The following is a 19,012-nucleotide window of genomic DNA, read 5'->3' as shown; positions in this document are numbered from 1 at the left end:
TTATAAGGCCCCTATTATGGGGAGATGCCATCTATGAGCCCGAACATTGGTTGGGATTTGGCTTGTTTTTTAGATGAGATCTATGTGATTGGATGGCAAAAATGTGACTTTTATGGATCTAACCTTTGGGTTAGATAGAGTAGTTAAGTTGATAATAACTCGAGACACGTTGCATTGAGTTTTGGGGTGTGGAAGTTATCAAGGATCCCTATTTTGGGATTTAGGAGTTGCAAGAGTAGTATGTGGTGATTGGGGGGGTCTTAAGGGGAACAACTATCCCCCTAATGAGAGTTTGGGGGTACTGCCCCCTATTTGATGGCAAATGGAATATTCCTTAGAACATTTTTTGGTCGACTAGGGAAGGTTCATAATATGGTAGGCTAAAGACGCTAACCAACCGTGTTTGGCTATAAAAGGAAGACCCCTCTGAATCCATTGCCAATATATCTTTCACTTAGCTAGAGTTTGTTCTAGTTAGCCTTAAGCTCTTCATCTATCATCTATCTAGATTGCCATCTGAGCTTCACAGTGGAAGCACATAGGGTGGATATAGCAATTTTTGTATCAAAATTTTTGGAATTAAAGAATTTTATATTCTTCTCATATTTGATGTGAACTCTATATTCCTTGCTCAGATTTTGTTCACTTCACTATGTACTATTTACAATCAACTTTCATTATTCCAAACATGGCATTGTCTAGCATCAAATGTGCTAGGTTTTGTTAAGCTTTTTATTCTAGTAGGTTAGTGAATCAAGGTAAAGATAAAAGGTAAGGTGATCCAAAGGATCCAAATAATATGAACCAATTTGAATTTTCATTGCACTATTTCACTTTTAGCAACACATCAGGATGAATGAACAAGACTAATACTAGACCCCATATGCTACTATCACCTTTGCACATTATCATTGCATGTTTTTTAACTCTAGTGGATCACTCATAAATATGTAATTATATAATGTGGATTCAATAGAATAGGGGATATTTTATGAATTAAATACTAAAAGGGCATGCTTTATTTATGGAAAATTCATAGATAGGGCATTTTTTAATTAGGACTTGAATGCATGTGATAGTAATAGTATACATATAATGAATCCTACAAGTTCTATAATATCTATTTTCTACCATTGAGAAACTAGCAAAAAACATAAATGTGTTGAGATATTTTCTTTGTTGGAGTAGGGTTGCAAAAACACATAGAGACAACTTGGAGAAGAAGAAGCTTGAGAGCACACAATAGAAAGTGAATTGAAAGTTATCCAAGTAGAATATTTACAAGATTATATACAAGGCCAAGAGAAGAAAGATCTCCCATCGAGGGAAATACATATTGAGAAGCTCCTACATGTGTTCACACATATCATTGTCAAAATATATTAATAAGTCTTCCCCTAAGAGTGACATCAGTGAATAAGAGCTCACACTCATACATAGGGAATTGCCAAGCCAAGTGGATAATGTTCAATCTAGAAGGGGGAGAAAGTCTAAAGCTTTATGAAAAGCTTCAAACTTCTCATGAGGTAAAGCCATTGTGAAAAGATCTAGATGGCTATCTTGTTTGGGCATATAGTCTAATCTAATCTCTCCTAATAGTGAGTCTCTCCTAGCACCTCAATGTTCTTAGTACAATCACGAAACACAAGGTTACTTGCGAGTATTAACATGCTATATTTGTAAAGATAATGATGGTAGATGTCTATCCAATACCTAAATCACGCAAAATGCATCTAAGAAAAACACAGTCAACCATAGTTGTAAAAGCTACATTGTACTCATGTTCACAACTAGAAGTGGCCATAATGGGATAGTTCTTGCCCAACCATGATATGCATGAGTTTCCAAGCATGAAGCAAAAGCCATTTGCAGATACATGAGTGTCATGATAACTAAATAATTCATAATTTGAAAAATCATATACATCTAGTGATAATGATCCAATCTTGGGATAAAATAGCCCAAGGTATTGCTACCACTCAAATAGTGAAAGATATGCATTACTACCTACCAATGCTTGATATCTAGGCTACTCAGAGACCTGTTTATTTGTGATGTGACATACTAAATGTCATATTTCTAGGTAGATTTTGAGTGTGTGTTTTCAAGTTACACATATGCGACATGTGAAACTTGGAAGGTACTCTTATTAATTCAAGAGCTTTAGCATATTGCCATCATATGGCCACCTCTTAAATGATCATGTCAAGCATCCTACTTTACATTGATATACTATCTATCATTTCTTGTATGAAACAATAGTTGCAACAATATTCAAGTCAAAGTGAGTAAGAGCTTACCTTTATTAAGTTTCTTACCAAGGCTTACCACTTGCTCCATGATCCATGTAACAAATCTTGCATCAATCCTCCTTATATGCATATAGAGAGAAGAGGTAAGAAGGATGGATGAGGATGGTGAGAAAAGCTTTACACTTGTGCCTCAATTTCTCTCACAAAATCTCAAATATTCCTTTAGATCTCACCAATATTAGATGGATGGAAGGAGAAAGAAGAGAAGGGCTTTGAATTGCCAAGTCCCTCACTCTCTCTCACTCTCACTCCCATGTATATGTGTCCTTGGATGGCCTTAGACACTTGTATGTTGTCTCTTGATGGTTGATTTTCTATAGTTGTGGCGCACAAGAAAAGTGCAAGTCAATACTTTTGTAAAAGAGCGCAAGGCGCATCATTTATTTTAAGAGCATCGAAAAAACTAATTAATATTTATCCCCTTCCTAGATAAGTACTAGTCCCTTGGCACTTGTAATGTCCCCATTACTTAGTTTATTTTAATGTGTATGCATTCTAGAGAAAATTGATTTATGTTGCACATTAAAAAAAAAACTAGCTCTAATTATGAAATTGAATCTCATTATAAAGATAATAATTATTATTAATGAGGTATTATATGCCAGTTCATGGAAGAAATACTTGGGAGGCCCTCTCAAGACTAGCTTATTAAAACTATGTTTGTAGCATAGAACAACAAAAAGAACTAGCTTAGTGTGTTGAGATTGCAAGCTCAACACGTGCGAACATTGATGATGGAACGCCTGGCTAGGTGAGTCCGCACGTCTACACTTAGCATGTTGGTGGTCATTATGATACTCACATGGCATTGACTTATCAGTTATTATATTTAGTCTGTTACACCTACCTATAGCTGACAAAGATATAATACCAGTCGATTAGTGTAGTCAGTTATGCACTGTTTGACTTAGAAGGGCACTTTCCTTTATGTGGTATCTTATCTATACTTTGTGTACATTGTATATTGTGTGGAAGAAGAAGAAAAAATTAGCAAGAAAACGTTTTGTCCTTCATCTCTCTTCTTGTGTTCTTGAGTGAGCTTCCTCTTATGTATACAATGTGTGTTTGGCGTAGCAGCTCAAGCAAGTCTCCCACCACGCGATTCTTGACATGGTATCAAAGCCATGCCACTGAGAGAGGCTAATTTTGAAGGCTGAAGTGAAGGAGAAGAATCAAGGTTCGAGCAGGTAAGCAACAGGTAAAAAGCTCTCCCATTCTTCCACACTCTCTTGGATAGTGCCTATGGAGGCACTGGAAGCAGGGTAGAGCGAAAATCTCAGATTGTTGCGAGATTTGGTGTGCAAGCAGAGCATTATATATTTTGAAGATAAGCCCTAAGGATTATCTGCAGTTATTTTGGGTATCTAAGGCCATTTCAGGCCCCATTTTAGAGTCGCAAGGTTGCGGACAGCAGTTTTAGGGAACACTGTGATTTTGACTATATTGATCGAAAGTGGGTGCATAGGTTACAAATTTTGAATCTGTAATTTTTGAGGTGTTTGCAGGAAACAAACATAAGGTTTATCTACAAACAAGTTGCAGATTACATGTACTATTGAGCAATCAGTGAAAAAGGTTACTTGGTGTATTGCTGTGCATGTATTGTGAAAGATTGCACTAAAGACTAGCTTACTGTGTTGTATCATTGTTTGTGATAATGGCAGAGAACAGTGGAAATCCCATTATTGAGAAGCTCGAAAAGAACAACTATCCTTCATGGAAGTTCCGTGTGATGAACTTCCTCATTGGAAAGGGCATTTATAAGTTTATTCCAGGTGAAGAAAAGGAGCCAGAGTTGGATATCCCTCCGATTGCAGATGAATTAAAATCATGGAAAGAATAGAATACGAAAGACAAAAAGGTGATGTATTGGTTATCTGCAGTCATTGATAATACGATGTTGGGACATATCATACATGTAGAAACTTCACATGTATCTTGGACAATTTTTGAGAACATGTTTTCAGTAAATACAAAGGCACAAAAGATTCAACTCAAGCAAGAGTTGAATGCCTTGAAGAAAGGGAAAATATTTGTCAATGAGTATGTGTTGAAGGTGAGAAGCATTGCAGATGCTTTAGCAGTGATTGATGCAATGCCTGATGATGATGATTAGGTTTCATTCACTTTGAGTGGCCTTAATAATGAGAAGGCATGGAAATCATTTGTTACTTCAGTATACGTATGTAAGCCATTTCGAGATTTTGATGAGCTGATCTCTCTCATGATTATCAAAGAGATCAATATGCAGGGTGACTCATCTGAAAAAAATGGTGAACAGGTTCAAGCATTTTACTCAAGTTCAAGAAGGGGGCATGGTAGATCCTCTTCGAGAGGCCGTAGTATGGAGGGTACTGGCGATAACCCCCAAAATAGATTCAATTAGCAATTTGGTGAAATACAGGTTTCAGGAGGTCGAGAAAACTTTAGATGCAGGGGGAGCTCTAGAGGTAGAGGTGGATGGCAGAATAGAGATTCTCGAAATTCTGCTATTGTTTGCCATTATTGTGGCAAAACGGATCATATTGCAGCCAATTGTTATGCTAAGAAGGATGATATTCGCAGTGGTAAATTGTAGCAAGGAAACTATGCATCATCTTCACGACAGAATGAAGACAAAAATGAGTGCCTGTTTGTTATGCAGCATATGATGAATGCAGTTACAGGAAAGGGGACACAAAATGATGTATGGTATGTCAATTTGGGTGCATCTAATCATATGAACAGTGATGTTGAATGGTTTGGAGAGACGCAGGACTTACAAAATCTAGGTTATATGCAGACATATGATGATTCATGCTACCCAATTTCACACATTGGAAAGGTTCCCTTATCCTTGTATAATAGCCAGACAAAGAGCTTGACAGATGTATTACATGTGCCATCAATTACAAAGAATCTAGTGTCTATTGGCCAAATGGTAGAGCAAGGGTTGTAGGTCCGATTCAATGCAAAAGGTTGTTTTGTATAAGACTTTAATGATAAGTGCAGGTTGGTCGCAAAAGAATGTAGAGTTGGCCGCATGTTTACTTTAAATGTTGGAATTCGTGCAATGGATGTTGCTATGTATGCTAAAGGAAAAGGAGTAGTTGTAGATATTGAAATATGACATAAACGTATTAGACATGCAAATGTGTAAAGGCTGAAATTAATGCAATCCAGAGGATTGGTTACACGGTTGCCTTCTTTTAGAGTTGCAGAATTGCATAAAGTCTGTGAAGCATGCCAATTTGGTAAGCATGCAAGATAACCCTTCTTGCATGATAGAGAAGTGAGTAGAAAAATACTTGATGTAGTGTATACAGATGTTTAGGGACCTACACAGAATGTATCTCTTGGTAGCAGCAAATACTTTGTCACATTTATTGATGACTATTTAAGGAAGTTATGGGTATACTTCATGAAGGAAAAGAGTGATGTGTTTGAGCACTTCAAATCTTTTAGGCAGCTGTTGAAACAGAAATAGGCTTAAAATTGAAGTGCTTGAGATCAGATGGAGGGGGAGAGTACCTCTCTAACGAGTTTAGTGGCTTCTTGAGGACTCATGGGATAAAGAGGCAATTTACTTGTAGGTATATCCCAGAGGAAAATGGAGTTGTAGAAAGAAAAAATAGGCATATTGCAGAAGTTGCACAAGCATTAATGGCTGAAAAAAATATGTGAAAACATTTTTGGTCTGAAGCTGTCCATACTGCTATCTATATTATGAACATAACCCCCACAGTTGCAGTTCATGGGATAACTCCTGAAGAATGCTTTACCAAAAAGAATCCCGATGTATCGCACTTGAAGGTATTTGGATGTGTTGCATATGTTCATGTGCCAGATGAGGTACGGAAGAAGCTTTATCCAAAGGCAGAAAAATGTCTTTTTATTGGATACTCTTCAGAGCAGAAAGGGTATTGCTGTTGTAACCCTGTCACAAGTGAGTTTAAAGTGAGCAGGGATGTTATGTTTGATGAGATGGGTAGTTGGTATGCACAATAGAGTTACCAAGAATTAATCCATGCTTGCAGTATGAAGATGGTTTAGAGTCCACTAAAACAAAAGTGTGAAAATCAAGAGGGAAGTTCTTGAGAGAGACATTGAAGGAAAGATTATTAGTGGTGGTGGTGAGCATGAAAGGTGACATTTGCATGCCACACTTTGTAATGTGCCCACCTATCGACTGCCCAAGCACATTTTTAGCATTCTTAGATAGATGAATCTAAGCGATGCCACTCGGCACTCCCATGGAATGTCACGGGGTTTGTCGCCTAGGGTTTCCCGAGTCTACCTCGCAACGGAATGTTCGCGGTCGAATGCACTAAGATCGACCTAAAATTTGGGTTCCTAGTAGCCAAGGTCTCCTAACATCATTCTAGCGTCGAGTCATGAACATCCTACTTTACGCAGATATACCCAAGCGGAAGTGGACCCATGCCGCACTTGGTTCAAAGAGAATGGGAAATGAGAGGGATGCGCCACTCAACCTCTCTGCCCATAAGGCATAGTCCCATTTTGGTCCCCTAAAATAGCATGAATCGGGTTCTAACCTAACAATATCTAAAGGTCATACGATTGTAGAACCTTGTGAGAAGCCTCCCAATCCTCTGGGACCACCCTTCCGTAGGACAGACCCATTGGGGGTTCCGTCCATCTGCTTCCCTCAATAGCTTTAGTTTTCTAATTAGATCCTATCACATTTATATGCGGCATTTAAAATTAGCTTCCTTAATCAAGCATATTAGGGAATAGGGTTCATTCGCGTAATTTACAACCCATACACAAATACAGAGCAAGCCATCCTTTGACAAACAAGTTCAACCAAGTTTCTTAACTTATCTTCAAGTTAATCTTTGTCTCCTATCCATATATGAGAAATTATATATTCCCTTCTGTCCAATAGAAGTACCCGATCCAAATCAAATGGCACCATAATTAGGATCTTCCAATGCCTTGGACCTTGGGCTCAGGGCAGTCTGCAACTCCGTTTTGGACTAGGGAAGGGGTGTCCAGAGCTCCACTAGCCCCAAGTGACATAGGAGTGAGACACAACTTCCGTGGTTGGCCTTTTCACCACTTGATCTTTAGACCATGAATCGAGCAGTGCCCCCCCAGGTTGAAACATGACGTGGCCTTGGAGACAATCCACTCATGCAAAATATCATTCCTTAATTAATCCAATTAAGAATTAGCACAATCAAGGCAATTACCCTAATATCATCTTCCAAGAAAACATTCCTTTATTTCTCCATGGCAACTTGTCATCACTAACCCTTGCCATGCATTTACCATCAAACACAAGCACTTGGAATAATCATCCAAATCACATCCCAACAATAATCTTAATGCAAAAGCATTTAAGTCATTGTTTGATCAATCAACAAAAACAACGGTATCCTTTTCCAAACATTGCAAGAATAGTTGCGATAACCTTTCCATCATATGTTTGCTCTCCCCCTTGGAATCAAAGGGCGATTCTACGTAAAAATTACTTAACACACCCTTATTTCCATCATATGTTTGCTCTTCCCCTTGGGATCAAAGAGCGATTCTACGTAAAAATTACTTAACACACCCATCTTTCAAATAAGGTTTCAAACACTGTACGAGACATAAGTTCTATTAATCACTTATATTGATCTATGACCCAACCTTCTTTCCAAAGAGTAGTGGTCTTTACTTTGACTCAGTCTTCTCAATCCCTTGAGCTCTCTACTTGCCTTTGGGGGCTGGAGTTATATTATCTCCAAATTGGATCGATAAATGTAGTGCTTATCATATGGATCCCAAGGCAATCTTAGTCTTAGTCCTTATGGTCCTTGTTTGTGTTAACTACGCACATCATCAAGATCTCAATGATCTGGAAGATTTGAGATTACTGACTTATCACTTACTGTATTTAGTTTGTTACATATACCTATAGCTGGGAAAAGATATAGCGTCAGTCGATTAGTGTAGTTTGTTATGCACTATTTGACTTAGTAGGCCACTTTCCTTTATGTGGTATCTTATCTATACTTTGTGTACATTATATAGTGTGTGAAAGAAGAAGAAGGAATCAACTAGAAAATATTTTGGCCTCCATCTCTCTTCTTGTATTCTTGAGTGAGCTTCCTCTTGTATATACAGTGTGTGTTTGGCGCAACAGCTCAAGCAAGTCTCCCCACCACGCGATTCTTGACATGGTATTAGAGAGTTGCACCACTGAGAAAGGCTGATTTTGAAGGCTGAAGTGAAGGAAAAGAAGCAAGGTTTGAGCAAGCAAGCAAGGGGTAAGAAGCTCTCCCATTCTTTCACTCTTTCCCTTGGATAGTGCATATGGAGGCACCGGAAGCAGGATAGACTGAAAATCTCATATTGTTGTGAGATTTGGTGTGCGAGCAGAACACTGTATATTGTACAAATAAGACCTTTAGGGTTTTTTTCGTAGTTTTTTTTTGGCATCTGAAGCCGTTTTGGGCCCCGTTTTAGTGTCCAAGGTTGTGGACAACAGTTTCAGGGTACATTGTGATTTCGACTATATTGACCAAAAGTGGATGCACAGGTTATAGATTTCGAATTTGTAATTTTTGAGTTGTTTGCCAGGAGGCAATTGATCTGAAAGCAAGTTGCAGATTGCATGTACTATTGAGCAATCAGTGAGAAAGGTTGCTTTGTGTATTGTTGTGCACTTGTTGTGAAAGGTTGCAAAAGACTAGCTTGCTATGTTGTATCCTTTTTTGTGATAGTGGCAGAGAGAATAGTGGAAATCCCATTATCGAGAAACTCGACAAGAACAACTACCCTTCATGGAAGTTTCGTGTGACGAACTTCCTCATTGGAAAGGGCCTTTATGAGTTTGTTTTGAAGAAAAGGAGCTAGAGCTGGGTATCCCTCCGACTACAGATGAGCTAAAAGCATGGAAAGAATGGAATGCAAAAGACAAAAATGTGATGTACTGGTTATATGCAGTCATTGATAATACTATGCTAGGACATATCAGGAATGCAAAAACTTCACATGCAGCTTGGACAATTTTGGAGAACATGTTTTTAGTAAATACAAAGGCACAAAAGATTCAACTTAAGCAAGAGTTGAATACCTTGAAGAAATGAAAAATGCATGTCAATGAGTATGTTTTGAAGGTGAGAAGCATTGTAGATGCTTTAGCAGCAATTGATGCAATGCCTAATGATAATGATTTGGTTTCATCCACTTTGAGTGGCCTTAATAATGAGAAGGCATGGAAATCATTTGTTACTTTAGTATACGTACAGAAGCCATTTCCAGATTTTGATGAGCTGATCTCTCTCGTGATTACTGAAGAGATCAACATGCAAGGTGACTCATCTGAAAGAAATGGTGAATAGGTCCAAGCATTTTACTCTAGTTTAGGAAGGGGACGTGGTAAATCCTCTTCGAGAGGCCGTGGTATGGGACGTGCTGGCGATAACCAGCAAAACAGGTTCAATCATCAATTTTGTGAAATGCAGGTTTTAGGAGACCAAGGAAACTTTAGAGGCAGGGGGATCTCTAGAGGAAGAGGTGGATGGCAGAATACATGTTTTGGAAATTTTGCTATTGTTTGCCATTATTGTGGCAAGAGAGGTCATATTGCAGCCCATTGTTATGCTAAGAAGGATGATATTCACAGTGGTTAATTGCAACAAGGAAACTATGCATAGTCTTCACGATAGAATGAAGACAGAAATGAGCGCTTGTTTGTTATGCAGCATATGATGAATGCAGTTACAGGAAAGGGAATACATGATGATGTATGGTATGTCAATTCAGGTGCATCTAATCATATGACCAGTGATGTTGAATGGTTTGGAGAGATGCAGGACTTACAAAATCTAGATTATGTGTAGACGGGTAATGATTCATGCCACCCAATTTCACACATTAGAAAGCTCCTCTTGTATTTGCATGATGGCCAGACAAAGATTCTATTAGATGTATTACATGTGCCATCAATCACAAAAAATCTAGTGTCTATTGGCCAAATGGTAGAGCAAGTGTTGCAGGTCTGATTCAATGCAAAAGGTTGTTTTGTAGAAGACTTTAATGATAAGTGCAGGTTCGTTGCAAAAGGAAGCAGAGTTGGCCGCATGTTCACTTTAAATGTTGGAGTTCCTGCAATGGATGCTACTGTGTATGCGAAAGGAAAAGGAGTAGTTGTAGATATTGAAATATGGCATAAATGTATTGGACATGCAAATGTGCAAAGGCTGAAATTAATGTAGTCTAGAGGATTGGTTACAAGGTTGCCTTCTTTTAGTGTTGCAGAATTGCATAAAGTCTATGAAGCATGCCAATTTGGTAAGTTGGGCAAGACAACCCTTCTCGCATGACAGAGAAGTGAGCAAAAATATACTTGATGTAGTTCATACAAATGTTTGGGAGCCTACACAGAATGTATCTCTTGGTGGAAACAAATACTTTGTCACATTTATTGATGACTGTTCAAGGAAGCTATGGATATACTTCATGAAGGAAAAGAGTGATGTTTTTGAACACTTCAAATCTTTTAAGGCAGCTGTTGAAATAGAAATAGGCTTGAAAGTGAAGTGCGTGAGATTAGATAGAGGGGGAGAGTACCTCTCTAATGAGTTTAGTGGCTTCTTGAGGACTCATGGAATAAAGAGGCAATTTACTTGTTGCAGGTATACCCCACAACAAAATGGGGTTGCAGAAAGAAAAAATAGGCATATTGTAGAAGTTGCACACGCATTAATGGCTGGAAACAATATCCCAAATTGTTTTTGGTCTAAAGCTGTCCATACTGGTGTCTGTATTATGAGCAGAACCCCCATAGCTGCAGGTCATGGGATGACTCCTGAAGAATTCTTTACTGGATAGAAGCCTGATGTACTACACTTGAAGGTATTTGGATGTGTTGCATATGTTCATGTGCTAGATGAGGTGTGAAAGAAGCTTGATCCAAAGACTAAAAAATGTATTTTTATTGGATATTATTTAGAGTAGAAAGGGTATCATTGTTATAACCCTGTCAAGGTGAGTTCAAAGTGAGCTGGGATGGTATTTTTGATGAGATGAACAGTTGGTATGCACCTACTAGTCATGTGTTAGATGATGATAATGATCATGATAGCTATGTGCAGAAAAAAAAGAAAGAATCACGGAGCCTTACAAGAAACATCAACTGATACTACACCTACAGTGAGCCCTTGGTCTGGGAGACTAAGGAGTAGCCCCATATCTTCAGGTGGATCTATAAGTGTTGTAGGGAAGGACAAAGGAAATAAGAAAGTGCTGGATGGTAATAATGCATCTACCAATCATTTGGGATTTGATTGAGATTCTAGTAGTGTAGAGAGTTTGGATGATGAGCTTGGTATTCCTTCAGTCAGGACACCAAGTGTACAGAGAGCTCATAGTAATGTAAAGGCTTCATTGAGTGATCGAGTGGTACGCAGGTCTAGCAGGGTCAAAAACCTTGTTAAAAGATTTGGCTTTGAAGGTTATGCAGCTCACCATTATGCTTATATGGTGAAACTAGTTGTGGATCTTGAGCCCACTTGTTTTGAGGATGCTGTTGGTCATGCTCATTAGGATGCAGTAATGGATGAGGAGATGGATGCATTAGAAGCTAATAAGACTTGGGATTTGGTACCCTTTCTTAAGGGTAAAAAAGCTATTAGATGTTAGTGGGTTTACAAAGTCAAGCATAATGCAGATGGTTCAATTAGTAGGTATAAGACTAGGCTGATTGCAAAAGGCTATGCTCAAACATATGGCATAGATTATGAAGAGACATTCAGTCTAGTTGCTAGGATGGAAACTGTTAGGTGTGTGATTGCCTTGGCAGTAGCCAAAGGTTGGACTTTGCAACAAATGGATGTTAAGAATGCCTTCTTGCATGGTGAATTGCAAGAAGAAGTGTATATGGAGCAGCTAGCAGGTTATGAGGATTTAGAGCATTCCACATATTTGTGCAGGTTAAAGAAGGCGCTCTATGGGTTGAAGCAAGCACCTAGAGCATGGTCCTACAAGATTGGAGAGTATATTTTCAATATTGGATTTTGTATTTCTAATGTTGATCACTTACTTTATGTGAGAAAGGGAGATGTAGGTTTGGTCATCATAGTCATCTATGTGGATGACTTGATTATTACAGGTAACAATGACAATGGGATTACTGAAGTTAAGGACTTCTTGAAGAAGTTTGAGATGAAGGATTTGGGTGAGCTGAGATACTTTCTTGGTATTGAGGTGATCATATGCGATGATGGTAAATGGCTATCCCAAAGGCAGTATGGCTTGGATATGTTATCCAAGTATGGTATGACAACATGTAAGCCTCTTTCAATACCATTGGAGCAAAATGTGAAGTTGAGTGCCAATGTTGAGGATGAGATAGAAGACTCTACTATGTTCAAGAGGATGGTAGGGATTTTGATTTACATGACTATCACAAGGCCAGACTTGAGCTATACTGTTCGCCTTCTCAGACAGTTTATGCAGATGCCTAGAAAGCCTCATTTGGATGTAATTAGACGTCTATTGAGATATGTGAAGTCCACTTTACATTATGGAATTTTTTATGAGGGAAGTAAGGATGTATAGGTCTTTGGATATACAGATGTAGATTGGGCTGGTAGCACCAGACAGAAAATCTACTAGTGGATTCATGTTTTCCCTTGGTAGTGCAGCAGTTACATAGAGCAGCAAAAAGCAACCTATAGTTGCTTTATTGAGTATGGAGGCTGAGTATAGAGGTGCTGCTATAGCAACATGTGAGGTGGTATGGCTGCAAAAGTTATTAGGTGTTTTGGATGCGCATGGAGATGATCTAGTTGTCATTCGTTGTGACAACATGAGCATCATACAGCTAGCTAGGAATCCAGTGTTCCATGCTAGGACAAAATACATTGAGGTGCACTACCACTTTGTGAGAGAGAAGGTACTTGCAAGAGAGATTGATTTGGTATATGTCAGCACATAGGATCAGATAGCTAACATATTCACAAAGGCATTGGGTGCAGAGAAGCTTTAAAAGTTTCGAAGCTTACTTGGAGTTGCAGAGATAGAGTTGAGCTTGAGGGGGAGTGTTGAGATGGAAAGCTCAACACGCACGAACATTGATGATGGACCACCTGGCTACGTACACTTAGCACGTTGGTGGTCATTATGATACTCAGAGGGCCACTGACTTATCACTTATTATATTTAGTTTGTTACACCTACCTATAGCTGGCAAAAGATATAACGCCAGCTGATTAGTGTAGTCTGTTATGCACTGTTTGACTTAGTAGGCCACTTTCTTTTATGTGGTATCTTATCTATACTTTGTGTACATTATATAGTGTGTGGAAGAAGAAGAAGAAATAAGCTAGAAAACTTTTTGGCCTCCATTTCTCTTCTTGTGTTCTTAAGTGAGCTTCCTCTTATGTATACAATGTGTGTTTGGCGCAGCAGCTCAAGCAAGTCCTCCCACCATGTGATTCTTGACATGGAATGCTATTATGCTATGTGTGAGTTTGTTGCATAGAATCTAGATACAATTAACTTCTCTTGATACCTGCACTTTGCAACTTTATCTTTTGAATGTATGAGATGAAGCTTATCCCTTCCCATGACCTATTCTCGTGCATCATCTAATGTACTTTGTGCGGGAATCAAAACAAGCATCTATTAATTTGGAAATACATTACTTATGGTTGGTATCGCAGTTGGATTGGCAGTGATGCCCTTGCCTGGCGCTTCATTGCTTATTGTGGGATTGCCATCTGTGCGCGATATTTTCCGCTTGGGGGCCATTCTCAGTCTTCGTCTCCCTTAAATGCAAGTCACATAGGACTTCTGCACCTTGAGCTCAATTAGTGGGGCCAATTGGGGAAAAGAATTAGATTGCAGGTGGACAATAATCTTGTGGAAAAAGGTATAATGATTCGCAAGAAAAGGGGAAAAAGGATGCTCACCCTATTAGGAGGGAAAGAGAAAGAGTCCCTCTCCCTCTCTCTTTCTCTCTCCCTCTCCCTCTCCCTCTCTCTTTCCCTCTTCTTCTTCTTTCTCTCTCCTTCTTCTTCTTCTTTGTCTCTCTATCTTCTCATCTCTTCCTTCTCTCTCTCTCTCTCTCTCTCTCTCTCTCTCTCTCTCTCTCTCTCTCTCTTTCACACACACACACACACACACACACTCCCTCTCTCCCTTCTCACCTCTCCCTTCTCTCCATATCTCTCTGTCTGTCTGTCTGTCTATCTGTCTGTCTCTCTCTCTCTCTCTCTCTCTCTTCTTGCTTCTCGCTTCTCGCTTCCTTTTCCTCTCTCTTCCTTAGCATCAAAAGGAGGGGGGAAAGAATAAGGTGGTGTCCCTTAGACGCTTAAGGAAGGGGGGGGGGCGTGGAAGAGGTGGAGTGGTGTAGGGATTTTGCTGCAACATATTGGTTGATGTGGCATGGAGGGGTGGTAGGCCCATGGCCTCCCCCTTGTTGACATCATCGTGAACTCCTCCTTCCTCACCATGTCATCTCCTTCTTTCCTCCCCCCCACCTCAGCTGTTGCATCATCTCCTCCACATCATCGACAACGGCTTTCTCTTGTCCTTTTTCCCATGTCATCATGCCGTCTTACTTCTCTTCCCCCCCTCGCCACCTATCGGTGATGACAGGGCATGGAGAGATTATGAGGAGTAGTGAGGTATGGAATGTGATATTTGCATGCCACTCTCTCAACATCAATGTTTGATAATGAAAGTACTAGTTTGTGTTTTTTATTTTCTAAGAATTTGTTGATGATGTCAGTTGTGGATGGAGAATGTGTCTTAATGCCTTTCTTCTTATGAACCACATATTTCAACTTCCAAATGTGAGTGGATCTTGTAACGCAAGCTTTTTTTCCCAATCAAAGCTCGTATTTTGTAACAATGTCTTTCATCCAAGATATAAATGTGCAAACATACTCTAATTCTATTGTAAAGCAATTCAATATCACTACCATTTAGCATTTTGTATCTACAATTTTAAAAGGAGGAGATGTAGCAATGAGATGAATTTGCTAGAGAGAGAGAGAGAGAGAGAGAGAGAGAGAGAGAGAGAGAGAGAGAGAGAGAGAGAGAGAGAGAGAGAGAGAGAGAGAGAGAGAGAGAGAGAGAGAGAGAGAGAGAGAGAGAGAGAGAGAGAGAGAGAGAGAGAGAGAGAGAGAGAGAGGCACCAAGTTCAAGAAGCCCAATTAAAGATTATGTGAGTGCAAGAATAAAACATGCAAAAATTTAACATCAATTAGGCATAGGTTATGTGTAATGGTTGCAATTGAGAGTGGCATTGGAGAATGGGTGATAAGCGATAGAGGGGGGTTCATAAGTAGTGATGAGGGGGTCACATGGATGGACACATTGTGGCATGATATGGAGAAGGCACACCAATCCTCCCAATTGCAACCTTACCACCACCCACAACATCTTATCCACCTCATCTACCACACATGTAACCATCCTTGCCCTCAAAAAAATCATCAACCTCAATCTTCAAGGCCTTAAACTATGTATTTTTGTAAAGGCTTATCACTTTTTACACAACACATGATGAAATGGAAACACAAAAAGAAATAAAAACACGTTCTCATATTACAAAACTTGTTGATTACATTTATTTGGTAGTACTATTCTTGTGAACAAAAGGCTCATGAAATGTTTATCTTTCTTATGTAGAAAGGGCTTGTATAATGGCCTCTATAAATAGAAGTATGAAAGTCTAAGAAATGCATTTCTAACACAAATACAATGTATTGTTTCTTATGTCTTTCGATGTATTTTTTTTTCTTATTTGGACTTGGAAGACATCAAGTGAGAGAAATTAGAGATAATGTATACAAATCTTTTGATCATGTAAATTTAAAGAAAATTAAACAAAGAAAACAATAATGTACATTTTTATCATCAACATAGAAAGTAAAAGAAGTAGGAAGTTCGACATCTTGATGCAAGTCCATTCTCAATTTTTGTAATGTGCATAGTGACATTAGCTTCATAATAATCAAAAGATCACCATGCAACCAAATATCAATATCTTGTATTGAATCCAAAGAAAATTCCCTCATGTCTTAGTCTAGTGGAATTTACTTCCCATAGACACGATGCAATCTTCTATACAAAAATATCGTGATGAAGTTTTTAGTGGAAATCATATACTTGCAAACAACGAAATCTAGTTGCACCTTGCACGTTATTCCATATCTCACCTTTGTATCTTGGTGTGCATTCATAAACTCTAGTATACTATTTGTATTAGGACACTTTACTAGAGATATGGTCCTTGAACTATAGACTTGACTGGTGAGGAAGAAGTCCACAAAGATGGCTATGGGAATAAAAAGAGACATTTTTCTTTGCTTGAAATATTGGGCTTTAGTAATTTGTACACCTCATAAAAATTTTTGCACATGTAACTCTTGCTTGTTCTTGAATCAGGCAAACAACTATTCTTTACTCTTGAAATCTAGAAGGAGAGTACTATAGAAGGTTTCCCATTGCTTTACTAGAGGAAGGTGATATGTAAAAATGATCATAAAAGAAGATGCCTCTCTCAACCAATGCCCCTTGAGTTCTCCCCTTTTAAAGCTCCTCGCTAATAACAGAGGTGTGGATGGCATCTAGGACATCTTCCAGACATTCCACTAGCTACCACTACTTGACTCTTGATGGATACAAGTTTGTTAAGCATCAATGAGTCTTATTACTTGCATGATGAATAAGAAATACAAACCTTTATTCACACTAAAAAGTATACAAAACTAAAATGTACTAATAGTTGGGTTTATAGAGAGAGAGATTAGAGGCCTTAGGCTCAAGGTGAAGCTCCTTATGCGTGAAAACATGTCACATACACAATTCTTTTCTTGTCTTCATGCAACCACCTAACTTGAAATCTACTAGTTTACCTTTTTAGCATGATAAGAAAGGGTTTGATGTCAAGGATCTGTTCTAATTTCTTTACTACATGATTATCTAACTTCCCCTTGCTATGATCTAGAAAACACACTTGTCTTACTCATCAAGTGTGTGGTAAGATATTATGAACTTAATGGAAGAATTAGGTCTTTTGGATTGAGAAGGCACCTCCATGGCATAGGAAGATGATAAGTAAAAACATGTGGTGGATTGGAGGAAAAACAAAGAGGAACTCCAAAGGATATAGAGTGGAGGGAAGAGAGGAGGAAATGAAAACTCAAACTTTTCAAACAAGGAGAAGGCTTTTCCACACTTTTTTCCTCAATAATGGAAGGAATTAAAAATGATGGAAAAACTTTAGTATTAGAAAGTTACAATCACTCTAGCCATCTCAATGAAACTAAGAAGTTTAAAAATGCTAAAATAATTTCTTTTAAAAATATTTTGTAATGGAATCCTTCTCCTCATTGGTGGAGAGCAATATTTTTCTAGATGCTAAAAGGACAAAAAGTGATCTTAAAATCCCATTGTGGCATTCTTGATTATGAGATAATGGTGTTTGGTAGGTGACACATGGATGAGGGTGTCAATTATGTGGACATGTTAGAGTTTCAAGAGTGGATTGAAGATAAGAGGTCACCAATGTTGCTAGACTATTTCTTTATAATCTTTCTACCTACCAATAATGAGCTTGTAATCAACATGTACTCCTTGTGGATGTGGCTACCTTACTGTGTAATGAAGTACACATGATAATGCACGTTGAAGATGGGTCAATTCCAAGCAAGCCTAAAATGTTTTCACACACTTGAGGACCCAGTTGGTGCACTTGGAATATTTTTTCACACTTATGGACCTAGTTGGTACAAAGTCTTATTATACAGTGCAGCTCTCAAAGTTGTGATAGATTGTGGGAGAGCCTTGCTCTTAATGTGTCTTGAGGTTGTGATGTGGGGGGAAGGGCTAGGGGGTTAGAAATAGAGTTGATTGATTGAGGCCACTAGATATGTCTAAGTTAAGGACCCCTAGGTGTAGTAAGTGGGTGGTGTGCTTATTCTCTTTCTTATTGCATTTTTGTTTTATCTTTATCCTTTTCTTAAAAATAAAAATAAAAATAAATAGAGCTTAAGACTTTGAAAGGGGGGAGCATTCTCTTGAGACATCCTTTTCTAAGAAGAAGGTATTTGATGGACTCATGAATTGACATGAGGACTTTAAGAAGAAGAGGTGTATACACATAGCAAACCTTTTGTCTAGTATGCCTTCGAATAAGACCTTCCAACAAGACCATGCAATCTAAGAATAGGAGCAACGCTATAGAAGTAAGGCTTTAAGATATAATTGTATCAACACCACATCATTGATTCCTACATTCACATAAAATAACAAGGTTGGTAACCCATATTCATAGGGAGTAATTGGCTATTGCAAGAGTTTCTCTTGCAATCCCAAACCATTATAAGTGGTAATGAGCAAGGGGTCTACGAAGTTATTGAATCTTCTTAAGAAATGGCAATAAGAGTACGCTAGGTCCAAGGGCTGGAATAGGTTGTCATCAATAGCCATGCATTTAGAACTTTTATGAAAGTATACATTTCATGTTCTCTTTTATAATAGCTATTGTCATGTCTTGGAGGGCACGGGCCATGGAATAAATCTACTCTCTCTTTAAGGTGCGAGAAGCAGTAGACATGCAATGCTTTATGCTTAGATTTAAGAATAGGGTAGCATCACTCCATTTTCCTTAGCCATTTATCCTTAGGTTTCTTTTTTAGATAACTACTTCTACTTCCTTGGGTATGCAAGATTTTGGAAAAGCCCATGGA

The 19,012-nt window shown here is 38.5% G+C and overlaps 1 protein-coding gene across 3 annotated transcripts in view; it reads left to right on the top strand.

Annotated features, from left to right (window-relative positions):
• LOC148036774 (HVA22-like protein i) overlaps nt 1-16,932 on the top strand; it is a 29,467-nt gene extending 12,535 nt beyond the window's left edge. The window contains exon 6 of one of the 3 annotated variants that reach the window (XM_087675653.1): nt 16,707-16,932. In XM_087675653.1, coding sequence (XP_087531779.1) covers nt 16,707-16,754 — 48 coding nt within the window. In that variant the 3' untranslated portion in view covers nt 16,755-16,932. Of the gene's footprint in view, nt 1-1,188; nt 1,797-3,389; nt 3,487-16,706 lie in introns of those variants that run through there. The other 2 variants (XM_087675652.1, XM_087675655.1) reach the window with 2 other exon arrangements.
• The last annotated feature ends 2,080 nt before the right edge of the window (nt 16,933-19,012 follow it).

This window comes from Lygodium microphyllum, chromosome 4, assembly GCF_053477565.2.
Source record: "Lygodium microphyllum isolate KBCC chromosome 4, Lygodium_microphyllum_v1.1.10, whole genome shotgun sequence".
NCBI lineage: Eukaryota > Viridiplantae > Streptophyta > Polypodiopsida > Schizaeales > Lygodiaceae > Lygodium > Lygodium microphyllum.
The sequence above is the reverse complement of the archived record's forward strand: the minus strand, read 5'-3'. Positions and strand labels throughout refer to the sequence as shown.